Source organism: Felis catus, chromosome B2 (genome assembly GCF_018350175.1).
Source record: "Felis catus isolate Fca126 chromosome B2, F.catus_Fca126_mat1.0, whole genome shotgun sequence".
Lineage (NCBI taxonomy): Eukaryota > Metazoa > Chordata > Mammalia > Carnivora > Felidae > Felis > Felis catus.
Window position 1 is genome coordinate 34545080 of NC_058372.1, and position 15559 is coordinate 34560638.

The 15559-nt window shown below is 40.5% G+C and overlaps 1 protein-coding gene across 6 annotated transcripts in view; it reads left to right on the plus strand.

Moving 5' to 3' along the window:
- Positions 1-132: 132 nt before the first annotated feature.
- The window catches only part of MAPK14 (mitogen-activated protein kinase 14), a 74872-nt gene continuing 59445 nt past the window's right edge, over positions 133-15559 (plus strand). For 2 of the 6 annotated variants that reach the window (XM_011282246.3, XM_045057446.1), the window contains exon 1: positions 133-660. In XM_011282246.3, the coding sequence (XP_011280548.1) occupies positions 545-660 (116 nt within the window). In that variant the 5' untranslated portion in view covers positions 133-544. The remainder of the gene's footprint in view (positions 661-15559) is intronic. The other 4 variants (XR_006597709.1, XR_006597710.1, XM_003986062.4 and 1 more) reach the window with 3 other exon arrangements.

Below are 15559 nucleotides of genomic sequence, written 5' to 3' on the forward strand. Positions count from 1 at the left end.
AGTTCCTGCCTCTGGTCGCCAGCTGTTGCTCTTTTCTCGCGAGAAGTACTCCTCCCATCCTCTCCCGTCGTCAACCCCCTCCCGTGGGCGGGTTCCATATTGGGTAAAATCTCGACTCGCTGAGAGTCCCGGGAGCTGTTCTCGCGAGATTACGGCCAGAGGCTCCTGTTCGCTGGCTCTGGAACCGCGACCACTGGAACCTCAGCGGGCGCTGCAGCTGGAGCGGTACTCCCGCGGCGCAGTCTGGAGTCGGCCCGGTGGGGGAGAGGGTGCAGGGGGAGCGTGGTGGTCGCAGCCTCGAGCCCCGGAGCGTGCCCTTGCCCTCAGCCGGGCTCGCTCCCCGTCGCTGAGGCGCTTCCAGCAGCTGCGGCTGACAGGGGCCGCGCGGGCGCGGGACTCGGCGGGGTCGCGTCTGCCGCACCTGCGCCGCCTGCCAGCGCCGGGTCCCCGCCCGGCCAGGCGGGCGACGAGGGCCGGGGAGCCGGTGCGGGCGCAGGCGGGGCCCCTTAGGGCCACCTCCTAGCCCCGCGGCCGCCGCTGGAAGATGTCTCAGGAGAGGCCCACGTTCTACCGGCAGGAGCTGAACAAGACAATCTGGGAGGTGCCGGAGCGTTACCAGAACCTGTCCCCGGTGGGCTCCGGTGCCTATGGCTCCGTGTGGTGAGTGTCATCCGGCCTGGGGCTGCGGTGGGGCTGGGTGGCCCTCAATGCCCCAGAGCCAGGCCTGCCCCCACAGCTCAGCGATGCACCAAGCGGCAGGAATTTTCCTTGGGGGAGGGCATCGCTGCCCTTCGACCCTTGTCCTGCACTCCCTGTACCCCTTGCACCCCTCACTCTGCACCCCCAGGTAGGTGGTCAGTTGTGTGCAAGATGCAGGTCTTCGGCGGGCGGTGGTGCCGGAGCTCGGCCCTGGCTCGCACCCTGCGCCTGTCGGCTGGGGGTGGGGGGTGGGGTTCTGTTCCGGGGGCTGGCCTGGAGGCGGGGGTGTCTCTTCGGGGGTCTCCCTGCCCGCATGGAGCAGAAAGACCCTCTCCGGAGGTGCTCCCGCTTTGGGCGCCGAGCGTGCCCTCTAAGCAGACGACAAGCCCTGGGAGCTGCGGGGAGAAGCAGAAGGGCAAAGCTCGACCGGGAGAGCGCGGTCGTCTGAACAAAACTGACGACGAAGGGCGTTCTGTCCCGGCTTCTTTTGCAAACCTCTTTCGAAATCTCCTTTTGAGAAGCATTCTTTTTGAATTCGCACTTGAATCAGCAGCGACCCATAGAGCCCGAAATACCGACTTTATCTCGGCGAGCCCAGTGCCAGCTTGAGTGGTGTGTTTCCGATTCGGCTGAAAGCGTATTTCCTTTTCGCAGAGTGGGGGTGGGTGGTAGTGCCTGCAAGAATACTGCAGCTTGAGAAACTGGCGGCCTCACTGATTAGTCACATACCGCTGCTCATTTAGGTATTGTTTGACAAAACAGTTTTCTCCTTTGGAGCAAGTGAGATTCAGATCCGCTGGACGCGCTCGAGATCAAAAAGTTGTTGACAATGCTGGGAGGTATTGTAAATGTTGTTTTTTTAATTGCAAGACATCTTGCGAGTAACTGTTTCCAAAGTCCCTTAGAGAGTTTGCAGGGAACTTGTCTCCATTTGTAGCGTGAGGTACACCGTGGTTTTCAGAAGGATGTGGAATGTAACCCAGAGGAAGGAAGAGACACATCTCAGCTTTCATTCACATTGTGTGTGTTTTAAATGAAATTGATATAAAACTTCTGGATCCGAAATGTTTCACTAACTTCGGTTTTATACACTGTAGTTTAGATTCGCTGTGTCTTGAGAGCTGCTGATCTGAGAGTAATTCATGTATTCATGCGCATGCATCATTTGAAAAGGGCCTTTATAAAATTATTATTTTTTTTTTTTTTTTTGGAACAAACTCCAGGCTTTTGGACGTGTTAATCTTTGTAATTCCTGTGTTTCTTAAAGTCACATTATGAATTTCCTGTTTGGTAGAATCTTCTGGGTAATTGAGATTGTGCAACTGTGTCAAGCAACAGATCATATTGCATTTTCTAGTTCAAGCTGCTTGAGTTAAGTTGCTGATGGTACCATGCTTGACATCTTTCCCCATTTTTATAGTGCGACAGTTTACATTTTAAGGGAATTTGCAACATTGTACTACATATACACATATATGTGTGTGTGTTATTTGCTCATTTTCAAAGATGTATTTGGATTGTGGCTCCTTTAATAGCTGATTATTTTACCTCTATTTTTCATTCTTGAATTGACACGTTAATTTTTATAGTACCAAGTTTTTGTTTCCAATGATGCTTAAACTTTAATGGAATGGTAAAGCAGAATATCTTAACTATGGGGAGTTTAGTGAACTTCAAAAGAACTGCTTGCAGTTTTCCTGTTGTTGGTATGAACAGCTTTGCACTGGAACTGGAGATCCAGATTTACAGTAAAGTGTCATTAAAATGACCTTTACATTTCTTTAGTACTATACTTTCTGGCTTACAGAAGCCTGCAGTTTCTGACACTTTGAAGTACTTTGTTAAACAGATTTTTAAAAATAGGTAATACATTCACATTGTATAAAAGGATATTTAGTGAAAAGTCTCATTTCCTTTCTTGTTCTCCAACCATGCTATTCCTTTCCTCAGAGACCTCCACTGTTAAGTTTCTTAAGTGTTTTTACAGGGGGCAGAGCTTGTTCATTGTTTTTTAGTAGTATTTCCCCAAGGGATTGGAAGTGTAGCCTGTGGTATATTGGTGGAGGAATATACATCTGATACTATGTGACAATTGACTGTAAATAAATGTAACTGATTTTGGATTGAAAATATCAAAATTTGGATTTACAAGTAAGTGTTCTCTCATTCAGAGTTACTTGAAGAGTTTCTTTCAATTAGCAGTTTTTCGGGTGTTGCAGAAAACATTTTTTTTTTTTTTTTAATTTCTTTTAGTATCCTTTCTGGAGCCTGTGTTATTTTTCACTACCTTCATTCTTTGGGAGCAGATTTGACTTTAGGGAACAACAAAATCAAGCTGAATCCAAAGAAGAGAGTTTGTACTCACGTCTGGTGAAAAAGATTAGGCATTCAAGTTGATGATACTGTTTTAGGTCAAATAGGAGTTGTAACTGTAAAGTAATGACAGAATTTCTTGTGTGACTCGTAGAACTGGATCTGAAGTCTGTTCCAAAAAAGAATCTCTGAAAGTGTTTTAAGGAATGCAGCCTCACTAAAATATGTGTCAGTTTCCTAATTTGATTGCTCTGAAGTGTGATCCGCTTTGATGTATAAGTTAAAAAGTTTTCTTATATTAAGCCTATTTTCATTATTTTAATTTGTGCTAAGTATATAGTAAAAAAGCAAGTAGCAGCCTGTATGATAACCAACTGTGAATCAAAGATCAAGGAATCAGACTAGAAACTGAGAGTTGATAAGGTTTTATAGGTATGCCTTTCCTTTTTAGGGGGTAAAGGGAACTAAACCAAGTCTTGAAGTTTTAAGGAACTTTGTGCATTGTCAGTGAGGGGAAATGAAGCAAAATCGTTTAAGAGAATACATTGTTGCGAAGCATTGATTTTCTGGTTTGGAGACAGAAGGGGGGACTCTTTGTGGTGAGTTTAAGGAAATATAAACAGGAACTTAAATGCCTTTCCTCTGGGTATGGTTTTTCCAGACCTTTGCTGTTGATTAGAGGAGGTGGAGCACTGGCAGCCATAAAATAGGCGAGAGTTGAGAATTACTCTTAAGTCATATTCAGTTGTTTATTCAACAATATTGGATACCAACTACGGATTAGGTAACGAGCTAGGTTTCTTGAGATAGAGCCCTGAACAAGACAGAGCGAGGTAATCCATTCCCTCGGAGAGCTTATAGCCTAATGCGAATAATAACTACATTGTATGGATTGCTTACTATGTTCTAGGCATTTTGCTTTGTGGTTTATATTTATCATCAGTATATAAAGCACATACAAGATTTTTAGTAAGAGGATGGCAAAATTTACTAAGATATCAAATCCAACTTCCTAAATGCTTTGTGGAACAAGATTGTATATACATAAATATAATAAAAGTAAACAAAGCTAAGTTTTAGTGTTACTAGCCATTCACCATTTTTAATCTTCTTTTTTTTTTCTTTTAGGATGAGCCAGGGCACAAATAAATGAATATACATCATTGTTGACTATGCAAAGATGACTTTCTTGACTCCTGATCAGTAAGGGGGGCATGCGTTGATTTTTCTAGTGGTGATAATAGGCCCATGCTGATCTTTCTTCCCGTTTGCTTTTGTTTGTAACCAAAAGCAAGGTGATTGGCTGCATGTTGCCAGTACCAACCAATAAATATTTAAAGACAGTGGCAAATATTTATATTATTTATATATAAAGACTTTTAAGAAAGAATTCAGTCAAGTTTGTTATAAAGTCATATCTTATTTATTGAATCCTTTTTTTTTTTTTTTAACTGATGCTTTTCTGTTGGCTCCCATTTTTAAATAAAAGTATTCTGAATCTCTGGCTTTTCAGTTCCACCAGTTTAATTTCTTGATACTGAAGAGTACTCTGTTTTTGATTTCCCTCTAGCTCAGCTTCAGAGGTGATCTGTGTGTTGACTTTGGCCTTTCATGGGCAACAGTGCACATGGCATTGAGCCCCTGAGGCTTAGGATCCAAAGGTGGAAAAATTCACTGGGCTAGATCACTCTCACTTTAGTATAAATTGACATTTGTATGGGATTTTACACTATAAAGTATTTTCACTCAGAGCATTATCGTTCAGTCTTCACCTGCTCTCTGAAGTCTGGTGTTATTAACCTAGTTATATAGGTGAAGAACGAGATTCATCCGTTGAAGGAAATGGCTTGCTTGCCAGTGGTACCTTGGATTTGGTTCTAGGGTTTTGACACTTTAGAAGTCGTCTTTCCTCTACATGTAAGCTGCTGAGGTTGTGTGATGACATCTTCTCTTGTGCTGTTTGTCCTTCCCTCTTCTTTTGTGAAGAAGGGTTGCTGAGTCACTTGCAATAGAGCTGTGACTGTACAGCTCCAATCCCACCACCATCATTGCCTAGGTAATCTGAGGGGTAGTGACCTAACTTATTAAAGTTACCCCTCTTCCTCAGAATTGATAGACCAAAAATGAACTCATTGCCCAGATTACATTTTTTTCCCCAAGTAATTATTAGTGCAAATAGTTATTTCCTGAATTTATGAATCCTGTTGGTTTGGAATTCTTCAATGTGCATTTTGTAAAGTTGGGACTATCTGTACATATTTGTGTTATATAACCATAGGATATTATAGAAATAGTTGCTTATCCAGGCTTTTGAAAATACATTAGATTTTTGCTTTTTACTGTGAAATTTTGTATTGATTTGTTCCTATCTAAGAGGTATCATTACTGTAATGCTCAATAAAAACCTCATTGTAAAGTGAGTTTCTCTGACCTGGAACCTAGGGATTTCCTCTCATGGTTGCCATGTAGTTAGAAGTCACGCACATGTTTTTTCAGGACAAGAGAAACAAACAAACAAAAAACAAAAACAAAAAAAGAACTATTTAAACTTGAAAAATTTTTTTGTAAATAAAGCTTTCAGGGATTTTCATAAATTAAGTGCATGTGTGTTAAAGATTTATAAAATTAGCTGGTTTTCCAGCATTTCCTGTTAAGAATTTATTTTTAAGAATGAGGAAAATGGTGGTCTGTAAATTCTGCACTTTTGACAAATGGGTCCTGGATTCTGAGTTGTTGGCTCCTAGGTGGAAGGTGGGGGAGAAAGAGTATAGAAGAGAGGAGTCTAGGATGACCCCTAAGTTTTGACTATGGACAAATGGATAGATTTTAGTGCCATTATCTGAACTTTGGAGTATTGTAAGGATTGTGAAAGCAAAGGGAAAGAAAGATGGGTTCCTTGAGGATAGGACTGTGTGTTATACTGATACCCTGAGCGTCTACTATGTATGGGTCGTTCTTCAGGTGTTGGAAATGGAGTATGAACAATCAGAGAAAAATTTGTGCCCATAAGAAATTATATTCTAAGAGGGATGAAAGTAGAAGTAGATAATAAATTTAAAAAAATTTTTAGTATGTCAGATGGTCGGTGCTGTGGGGGAAATGAAGCAAGGTACGGAGAGGAATTACTGGGATGGCTGTGTTGCACTTCTAAGCAGGATAGTCAGGATGGGCCTGGATGATGAAGTGACAGTTGAGCAAAGACCTGCAGGAAGCGATCTAGAACACTGGTTGGACTTGGGTGTGGAGGGAAGAACATTCCAGGCTGAAGGATCAGGAGTTGCAAAGGCTCTGAGGCAAAGGCCTCTTTCTCCAGAATAGCTAGGAGACCAGTCTGGCTAGCACTGAATGAACCAGGGGCCAAATAGTAGTAGAAGAGGGTGGAGGGGCTGCAGATGCACAGGGATCATGAAGGACCTTACTTGGCCTTTTAAGAACTTTTGTAAGAACTGTTAGCACCCATTAGAGGTGCTAATAATACTTCAGGGTAGAATGGGGGAGTCCGATGAGTTGGTGCATTGCCCCAACCCATGCGCACAACTGTCATTCCAGAAGGCTCTGAGCACCGGAGCCAGTACTTCTGTTGGGCCCTAGAAATTCAGGGTGTTCCAGTCCAGCTCTTTAAATAACATGGGCTTATTTCACTTTTTCAGGTTTCTGTTGCCAAAAGGAAGGGAGCAAAGAGATTAGCTCTAGACTTCTGCTGACAAAAGAAGATTAGCCTGCTGGCAGGTTGAATGTTTTCTAACTTCTTTGGGCTTCTAGGTTTTTTCGTACTATTGGGTCATATTTTAAAAGACATTTTTACCTGCCTTCAACATTGCAGATCTCATTTATTTTTTGTTTTATTTGGCTCTGCATCTGCTTTACATTCCTCCACCTTCCCCCAATGACTGTTACCTGTTACTAATGTTTTAGCTGTGAGGCTCCAAAGCCGTCTCTGTTAACTTGAATAAATTGAAACAGATCGATTAATTTGAATAGATTGAAAGATCCTGCATGCATGTGACCTTACAAAACCCCACAGGATTTATTGTCTTCCTTGCCTTTATAGATACAGGCTTCTCTCCTCTTGCACGGGAGCTATCCCCCTTTTACTGCTCTATCATCTGGTTGCGGAAAATAAGTGTTCCTAAACACAGATTCCCATGGCAACATAACAAAAAGGTAATAGAACAAATGTTTATTTTGTCTAGCTGCTGTCTGAGTAACTTTAGACCCTGAACACGTTGGCTCCTGTTACTTTGAATGATGTTGTTACAGATTTCCTTGTTTTCCTCAAAACCTCTAGGCCTTGGTGGTATTGTCACTGTGCCTGTGACATGAAGGAAGGTATGTGAGTCTGTGTGTTTTACTGTCAGTCTGCCCACAAGTATGCATTGGTTGCTTTTGCAGGCTTATGGTCCAGAGTGTAGGCATCACACAACACACAACCATGCCACAAAAAAAAAAAAAAAAAAAAAGGCAAAAAAGCATATCAACTGTCCCCTTTGTTTTCTTGAATTCATTAATTCAATATTGGCAGTGCTAAGCACTGTGTTAGGTGTTGTGTTTATAAAGATAAAAAAAAAAAAAACTGAAAAAGCAGGAAGGGTGCCTGCTTTTGAACATATCAGTCTAAAAGGGACACGTTTACATTGGTTCCTCAGAGATTGCTTTGGATGTCCTCTGTAGCTGTTCTATTCTGCATCCTTTCACTTAAGTTGCCATCTCATATCTACCTTTAGGTTTCTACTGCTTCCCTTGAAATTTTCTTTTAGATTCTTTTGTGTCTCTCTTGACTCCAGTGATATACGGGTCACTTTTTATATCTAGGGCAACTTTGTGTAAGGATATGTATTGGAAATCTGTGTCAGAGAAGCCTTTTCATCTGATGATTCAGATCTAGAAAGTGATGACATCAGCACGTGCCCACAATAGGTCAGAACTTCTTCTTTTGATCTGCCTAGGGCTCAGGGAAGCTGTGTTTTAGGGGAAGCAAGGGACTGTGAGGGTAGAGGTCCTTTAGATTCTTAACCCAGTCCTGTACTTCCACTTGGGATGGTGCCCTTAATCATGCCCTTAGTCTGTCCTGTGACATTCAGCCTGAAGTGTCTGGGTTATGCAAGTGTAATATCGAATTCTTCTTTTTTGTATTTCCTCATTCCTGTGGTAAAAAGAACTTTATCCCCAGAAATAAATGCTTTATTCTTAATATCCCCAAGAGCTATTTCTTTCTTTTTTTTTTTTTTACCCCCCTCTTCTGTGATATCCATGTAGGGCTTTAGCTAACTTGAGCCTCTTGAACTTAGACTTTTGCATAATAGTTTCTATTTACGTTTTCTGCTCCAGGCTACCAAATGCTCGGGAAATCTTAGTTATCTTCCTCATTTGGTGTAATAAAATTAGGCTTCCTAATGATTTTAGTATTAAATTGAAGTGAAATATCGATGTTGACATCTTATATTGATAAACTTCTAATAGTTTTCTTGACATTATACGTTTGTCTTGCTTCATTTTCTATTCTTAGTTTAGCGTCCTAAGTGCCTTCTTTATGCTTTGAATGATCTCCTTTGAGGTTAGCAATCTCAATAAGTTAAATGATATCGATGCTAAAGGGAACCAAAGGGAGGAAAATAGCAAATTAAGAAAACAGACAGTTTCATGAACATCTATCAAGCCGTGTTTACATTTCCAAATATAATATAACCTAGGGTTACTCAACCTATTGACATTTTGGGTGAGATAATTTTTTTTGTTGGTGGGGGACTCTTAGGCATTGTAGGATGTTTAGCAGCATCCCTGTACCCTACTTGTTAGATGCCAGTAGCAACCTCCAGTTGTGACAACCAAAAATGTCTCTAGATGTTGCCATATGTCCCCTGGGGACAAATCACCCTTTGTTGAGACCTACTTATATAACCCTACATATTTGGATTGATTAGCCCTGAGGAAAAACTAGATAGGATAACTTGAACCTTCCACCTCCAAAAAGATAGAAAAACTATACTTTCTGTGCATATTCTTTTTGAATTTATCATCTGATACAATCTTAACAGTAGCCTTGCTCATACACTTGTATGTCCATATTTGTATTTCCAAACCTTATCTCAGAAATATCTAACCCTTTGGATTTCAAGTCCATTGAAATGTAATGTTTCATGCTTTCCCTTGATAATTTTTCTACACATTGCTTGAGGATGATCTCAAATGTGGCACTAACTACCCTACAAATAGATTGATGTTATAAGCTTATATGGTTCATCCTAAGAGATATGGAGGTGATGTTTGAAGGAAGCTTTCATTGGCACTGATAAATGACAGTGCTCATGAAAACTGCAATCGTATAATGAGTCAAGTACCTGAAGGTTTCTGTAACTAATATTAAGGCAGCATGATTTTGAGAGTTAGAAATGTGTGTGTATATGTATTCGTTTATGCTTTAGATTTACTGTAGTGAAGAAAATCTGTTGGCCGTCCATTAGTGTTAAATGTCCATCAATGTTAAAAGAAGTAGACATAAAATATAAGTGAACTGTGTATATAAAAAAGGTATTGATGTGTCTAGAGGTATGGGTGCATTGTGGGCTTTTGTAGTTTCAGTGGTTTCATGGAAGAAAAAGCATTTGAAGAATATTTTGAAAGATGGGTAATATTTGGAGAGGAGGAAAGGGAATGTTTTAAGGTAACAGGAGAAAACATAACTAAGAGAATTAGCTATGAGATGGACTAGCTTGACAGCAAGAATATCTCAGGTAGGGTGAACCCAGTTGTGGTTCTCATTCCGGTTGTACTTCAGAATCATTTGTGGAGCTTTTGTAGATTCTGGTTGTACTTCCGAACCATCTGTAGGCACTTGGGTCCTACACCCAGAAATGAAGAACTAGGTCTGGAGTAGGGCTAAGGCAGTTGCATTTTTCTAGGCCATGGAGGGCTGTTAAAGTTTCTTGAGTTGTAAAGTATCGAGAGAAAAGTGTTTTAAAATTGATACTGACTGGAGTGTGTAGAATGGATTGGAAGAAGCAAATGTATTGCTTTTAAAAGTCTTCAGTGATTTGTTTATGTGAGTATTTATTCTGACTCCCCAGCTAGATTTCTCAGTTTCTTGAGGTCAAGAACTACCTGTTTTGGTATGTATTTATTAATCTTGCATTATGTTCCAGGTACTGGAGGATACACAGATCACCTATAGCTTCTGCTCTCCTTCATGGTTTAGGTTTGGAAACAAATAATAAAGGGATTTTTTGTTTTTTGTTTTAGTTCAGTGTCTAAAATATTGGTACATTATGTTGCTGATTGTAGTCTTAGATCCTATCTAATTGCTGAATAATGTATATTTTAACTTGAGGAAACTATATTTTAGTTATCCATATCATGACAACAAATGATCAAGGATTTGGTCCCTCAATTATATTTTAATTTCTCTATTTTACTGTTATCTCAGAGGTTTACTCAACCTCAGATTTGAGAATAAGAGATCTAAAAATACATAGTGAGAATCTACTATGTTAAACCCCATGCTGGAAGCTGATTGTGAAACTATTTTATAATAGCATGTTATTTCAACTTAAAACATTTAAATTTTTTTTAATGTTTATTTATTTTTGAGAGAGAGAGACAGAATGCAGGTGGGTTAGGGACAGAGAGAGAGGGAGACACAGAATCTGAAGCAGGCTCCAGGCTCTGAGCTGTCAGCACAGAGCCCGACGTGGGGCTTGAACTCACAAGCTGTGAGATCATGACCTGAGCCGAAGTCAGACGCTCAACTGACTGAGCCACCCAGGCACCCCTCAACTTAAAACATTTAAAACTATCTTTTATAGTTCGTAAAGTAGTCACATAATCTTATTTGAACCTCAAAACAGCATTGTGAGATAAAGAGAGCTGGTACCCCCATTTTATTGATTTGGGAACAGGCTTGTAGAAACTTCCTGAGATCACCTGCTAGGAAGTGCCAGAGCCAAAACTAGAACTAGAACTCAGATCTTTCGACTACTAGTTTACTTTTCTCTGTATCACACCGCATACGTTTATGCTTAATAGAAAATTTTGAGATTCGAGCATCAAAATCCCGCAGAGACCATTCACTAGGATGAAAAGTAGCTTTGTTAAATGGAATTCCAGTGATTTTCCTTGGGCAGTAAAAAGATTCTTAAGTAATACAATATTCCCAAAAGTAACTGAGATAGCTCGAAAATTCCAATATTTTGTTTAAAAAAATCAAGTCACTGTTTAGTGATTTAAAAATATGACCATAAATTACTTGATGCTTCTTTACAGAGGTGGAGCTCATAATCTTCACCCTCAGTGAAGGTTGGACTTACTGACTCACTGTTCTAATATATGGAATGTGTAGTAATGATGGAGTGTGATTTCTGAGGGTAGGTCATAAAAGATGTGTGGCCCCCATCTTGCTCTTTTCTCTGAACGTTTCTCTGAAATGAGTTTCTCTAGAGCAGTTTTTCAACTTCAGCACTATTGACATTTTGGGCCAGATAACTCTTTGCTGTGAGGGAGGTTTAGCAGTATCCCTGGCCTCTACCCATATAGAGATGCCAATAGCACCCCCCTCCCCAGCCCCCTCAACACTGCCCCCCCCCCCCTCAGGTGTAATAGGCAAAAATGACTCAGCCATTATCCAATATCCCCTGGGGGAAAACTGCCTTCTGTTGAGAACCACCACTTCAGGGACAGCCAGCAGCTATGCTGAGAAGACACCCAAGCAGTCCTGAAGAGAAGCCCTCATTGCGAAGAACTGAGGCCTGCCAAAGCCATGTAAGGCAGCCATCCTGGAAGTGGCGCTTCCAGCCTCGGTCAAGCCTTCAGATGACTATAGCCAACTAAGGCCAGCATCCTGACTGTACCCTCATGAGAGACTATGAGCCAGAACCACTCAGCATCCTGCTCCCCAATTCCTGACTCACAAAAACTGTGAGATAATAAATCTTGTTTAAGCCACCAAATTTGGGGGTAATACATTAAATGTTACTGTAAAATATATGTCATATAAGATGGTGAGTCACAGACTAAGCAAACCAAAAATTGTGAAGGCACATTAATGCCTGTTACATGCATCTATAGATACTCATGTTCATAGCATATACTTGTAAGGGTGCTTTTCTGGATATGAAGCCTATCAGCACTATTACTGTAAAAGCCTTTTAATTGTAGTAGCAAAGCAAAGTTCATTGATTGTAGTACTAAATAGTTACAATGTAACATGGTTAGTTTATTTCATATTTGCTTGCATGCAGTTAAAAATTATTTAATGATAACTTCAAAACGTTTGTTACTGAAGTTTTCAAACACAAAAGTAGAGAAGATAAACCCATGGTGACAACATTCTAATGAGGCTTGGGAAAATAATGCCACATGTAATAAAATAATCCACATGTAATATTTTTGTAATCAACATGAGGTAACTATTGTTCTTGATGCATATGTATCATTTTGCATTTGCAATAAAAAAAATACGTTAACAGGTTGGGGCGCCTGGGTGGCTCAGTCGGTTAAGCGTCCGACTTCAGCCAGGTCACGATCTCGTGGTCCGTGAGTTCGAGCCCCGCGTCGGGCTCTGGGCTGATGGCTCGGAGCCTGGAGCCTGTTTCTGATTCTGTGTCTCCCTCTCTCTCTGCCCCTCCCCCGTTCATGCTCTGTCTCTCTCTGTCCCAAAAATAAATAAACGTTGAAAAAAAAAAATACGTTAACAGGGGCACCTGAGTGGCTCAGTTGGTGGAGCGTTGGGCTCTTGGTTTCAGCTCAGGTCATGATCCCAGGTTGGTGGGATTGAGCCCCACGTCGGGCTCTGCGCTGAGCATGGAGCCTGCTTGTGATTCTTTCTCTCCCTCTCTCTCTGCCCCTTCCCTGCTTGTACTGTCTCTCTCTCTAAAATAAAAAATAAAGTAAAAAAAAAAATATGGTAATAGACACCACTGTGGCATTTATTTACTTATTTATAAAGTTTATTTGTTTATTTTGAGAAAGAGAGAGAATCCCAACTAGGCTCTGTGCTGTCAGCACAGAGTCTAATGTGGGGCTCAATCCCAGGAACCATGAGATCATGACCTGAGCCAAAATCAAGAGCTGGAGGCTTAACTGACTGAGCCACCCAGACATCCCTCCACTGTGACTTTTAAAGCTTCAATGAAGAAATATCTTACAAAAATCATTTTATTTTCTTTCTTGTTTTGTTTTTTAGAAGGGGAGGGGGAATGAGCAGGAGAGGGACAACAGGAGAGAGAGAGAGAGAGAGAGAGAGAGAGAGAGAGAGAGAGAGAACCTTAGGCTCTGCACCCAGAGCGTGGGTGGGGCTCGATCTCACCACCTTGAGATCATGACCTGAGCCGAAATCCTGAGTTCAATGTTTAACAAACTGAGTCACTCAGGCACCCCAGTTTGGATTTTTAGACTGCACGTCTAAGTGAATTTCTGCATTGTTTGAATTTTAGTTTTCATCAGGCTAATAAAAATTGAAGCAATTGTGAAAAACATTTTTGCTCCAGTTGCTTAGAAGTTTTGCAGCAAGAATTGGGCCAATCAGGAGTGGCAAGTATCTCGCATATGTGTTGTCATGCCCTGAATTCCAGCCACATAACTAGTGTCCCTGATAAATCCTGTCACAAATACATTTTCCTATCTGAATGAGATTTTCATGAAAATACTGAATTTGCATAAAAGTTCTTAATAGTTATGTAAGGCAAGTTATGTGGTCAATTAAATTCCTTTTTCCATTCAGGGTACTAATCCGTTGATAGGGTTTTTTATATGTTATTTGTGTTTTGAGCTTCTTTGAGAGGAATATTTAAAACTGAAAAGCTAGAGAACTGGTCATGTTGTACATACTTGTAACAATTGTGTTAATAACATCTGTTGTTCTGCCCATAAGTATGAAAGTGTTAGTGTAAGAAACTAAATTCCACTTAAAAGTACTATATATAGTTGCAAATAGTCAAATAATTTTGTGATTTTTTTAAAAAAAATCAAAGTGTTATTTAGAAAAAGTATTTGAGAGTTAGTGAAGATATTTAAAAAAAAACTAACAATGTTTCAAATGTTACAAGTTTTAAAAGTCCGTTTTAAGTTTCTTGCTTCTCTGAATATTTTTTGAGGTTCCTAAATCAAAACTTGAGTTCTAGTTTTTGCACAAATTTGCCTTATTTTCATGACATTATTTCCGAAATGGAGGGGTAGAGCATAAAAATAAAAAAACTACAGGGATACTTGCACGTTTGCCTGAATTTAGAAGAAAGGAAAAGTGGGAGATGTGTGCCAAAACATATTTCCAGTATGCTGTAGATTGAAATTTGTATTAGGTGTTCTAGGTAAAGAGAAAGTTCCCAAGTTAGTAGTATAAATTACTTAGTTATTTAAAAGGCACATTTTAAAGGCTGTTATCAATTAACCTGAATTCAATTGGAAAAAAGCCTCAAACTGTATGATCGGGAGAAGAGATGTCATGTTTTTGCAAACTATTTCTTTCCCCTTAGATACACATTCAAGTCTATTTATTTTGAGAGAGAGCGCACACGCGCACGAGCCGGGGAGGGGCAGAGAGAGAGAGAGAAAAAATCCCAAGCAGGCTTCATGTCAGCACAGAGCCAGGCATGGGGCTGGATCCCATGAACCATGAGATCATGACCTGAGCCCAAATCTAGTTGATGCTTAACCCCTTGAGCCACCCAGGTACCTCTCCCCTTAGGTATTTTAGTTAATTTAATGCACTAATGAGAATTTGTTAATTCATTGTAACTACAAATTTTAATATATTTAAATTTTTCATTAATTTCCAAAAATAAAATTGTGTTTGTCTTTTTAACCATGATTGAGGGTTCATTTTTTTCTCATTAACATCATTCAGGGATTAGTGAAGTCATCTATGACCATTGAAAGAAACTGTAAAACCACTTCTGATCCCCACAGATTACTCAGAGACTTGTCAGGTGATTGCTCATTCTTCATTCTGTTTGCGGAAAACCCCAATTGTTTTTTGAGGAAAGACCTGGTGCTGTCATTTGTACACTCCCACACTCTGTGAGTGTGGGCACTTGTCCTCGGTACGCAGCCCCTCGCCTTTCTTAAGGGGCTGTCTCTCTTCCTCTACCTAGCAGCTCACCTGGCTGGGAGAGTGTGTTGATCTGCCTCTACTTGGCTACACAAAATCTGCAAGCTGGGTGCCAGCCACGGAGCAGAAACAAAACCTGTGTCTCTAAACCTATCAAAAGCTCAGTTGGTGAAAATCCTCTTTGGAGGATTCTGAGGAACGTGGAACTTACTCTCTTTTTTTCTAAACACACTGAAGAGTTCCTCTTTAAGTCCGTCAGAGAGCAGAGTGCCATGCTATTATGTACTCTCCACCCACCTTTGCTAATAATGAACTGTATGTTGGCTTTATGAAAGTCTCCACTGATGGATACTCTAAGAAAAGAACCATCAGAAACCCACTATTATATTTGTGTAAGAATGTTGATTAGGACATTTTTACCACATTATACAGTGTCTCCTTCATAAACGTACACAGGAGGAACTTTTCTCTGGTTTTACTACAGGAATAATTATGCCTTTCTTCAGTTCT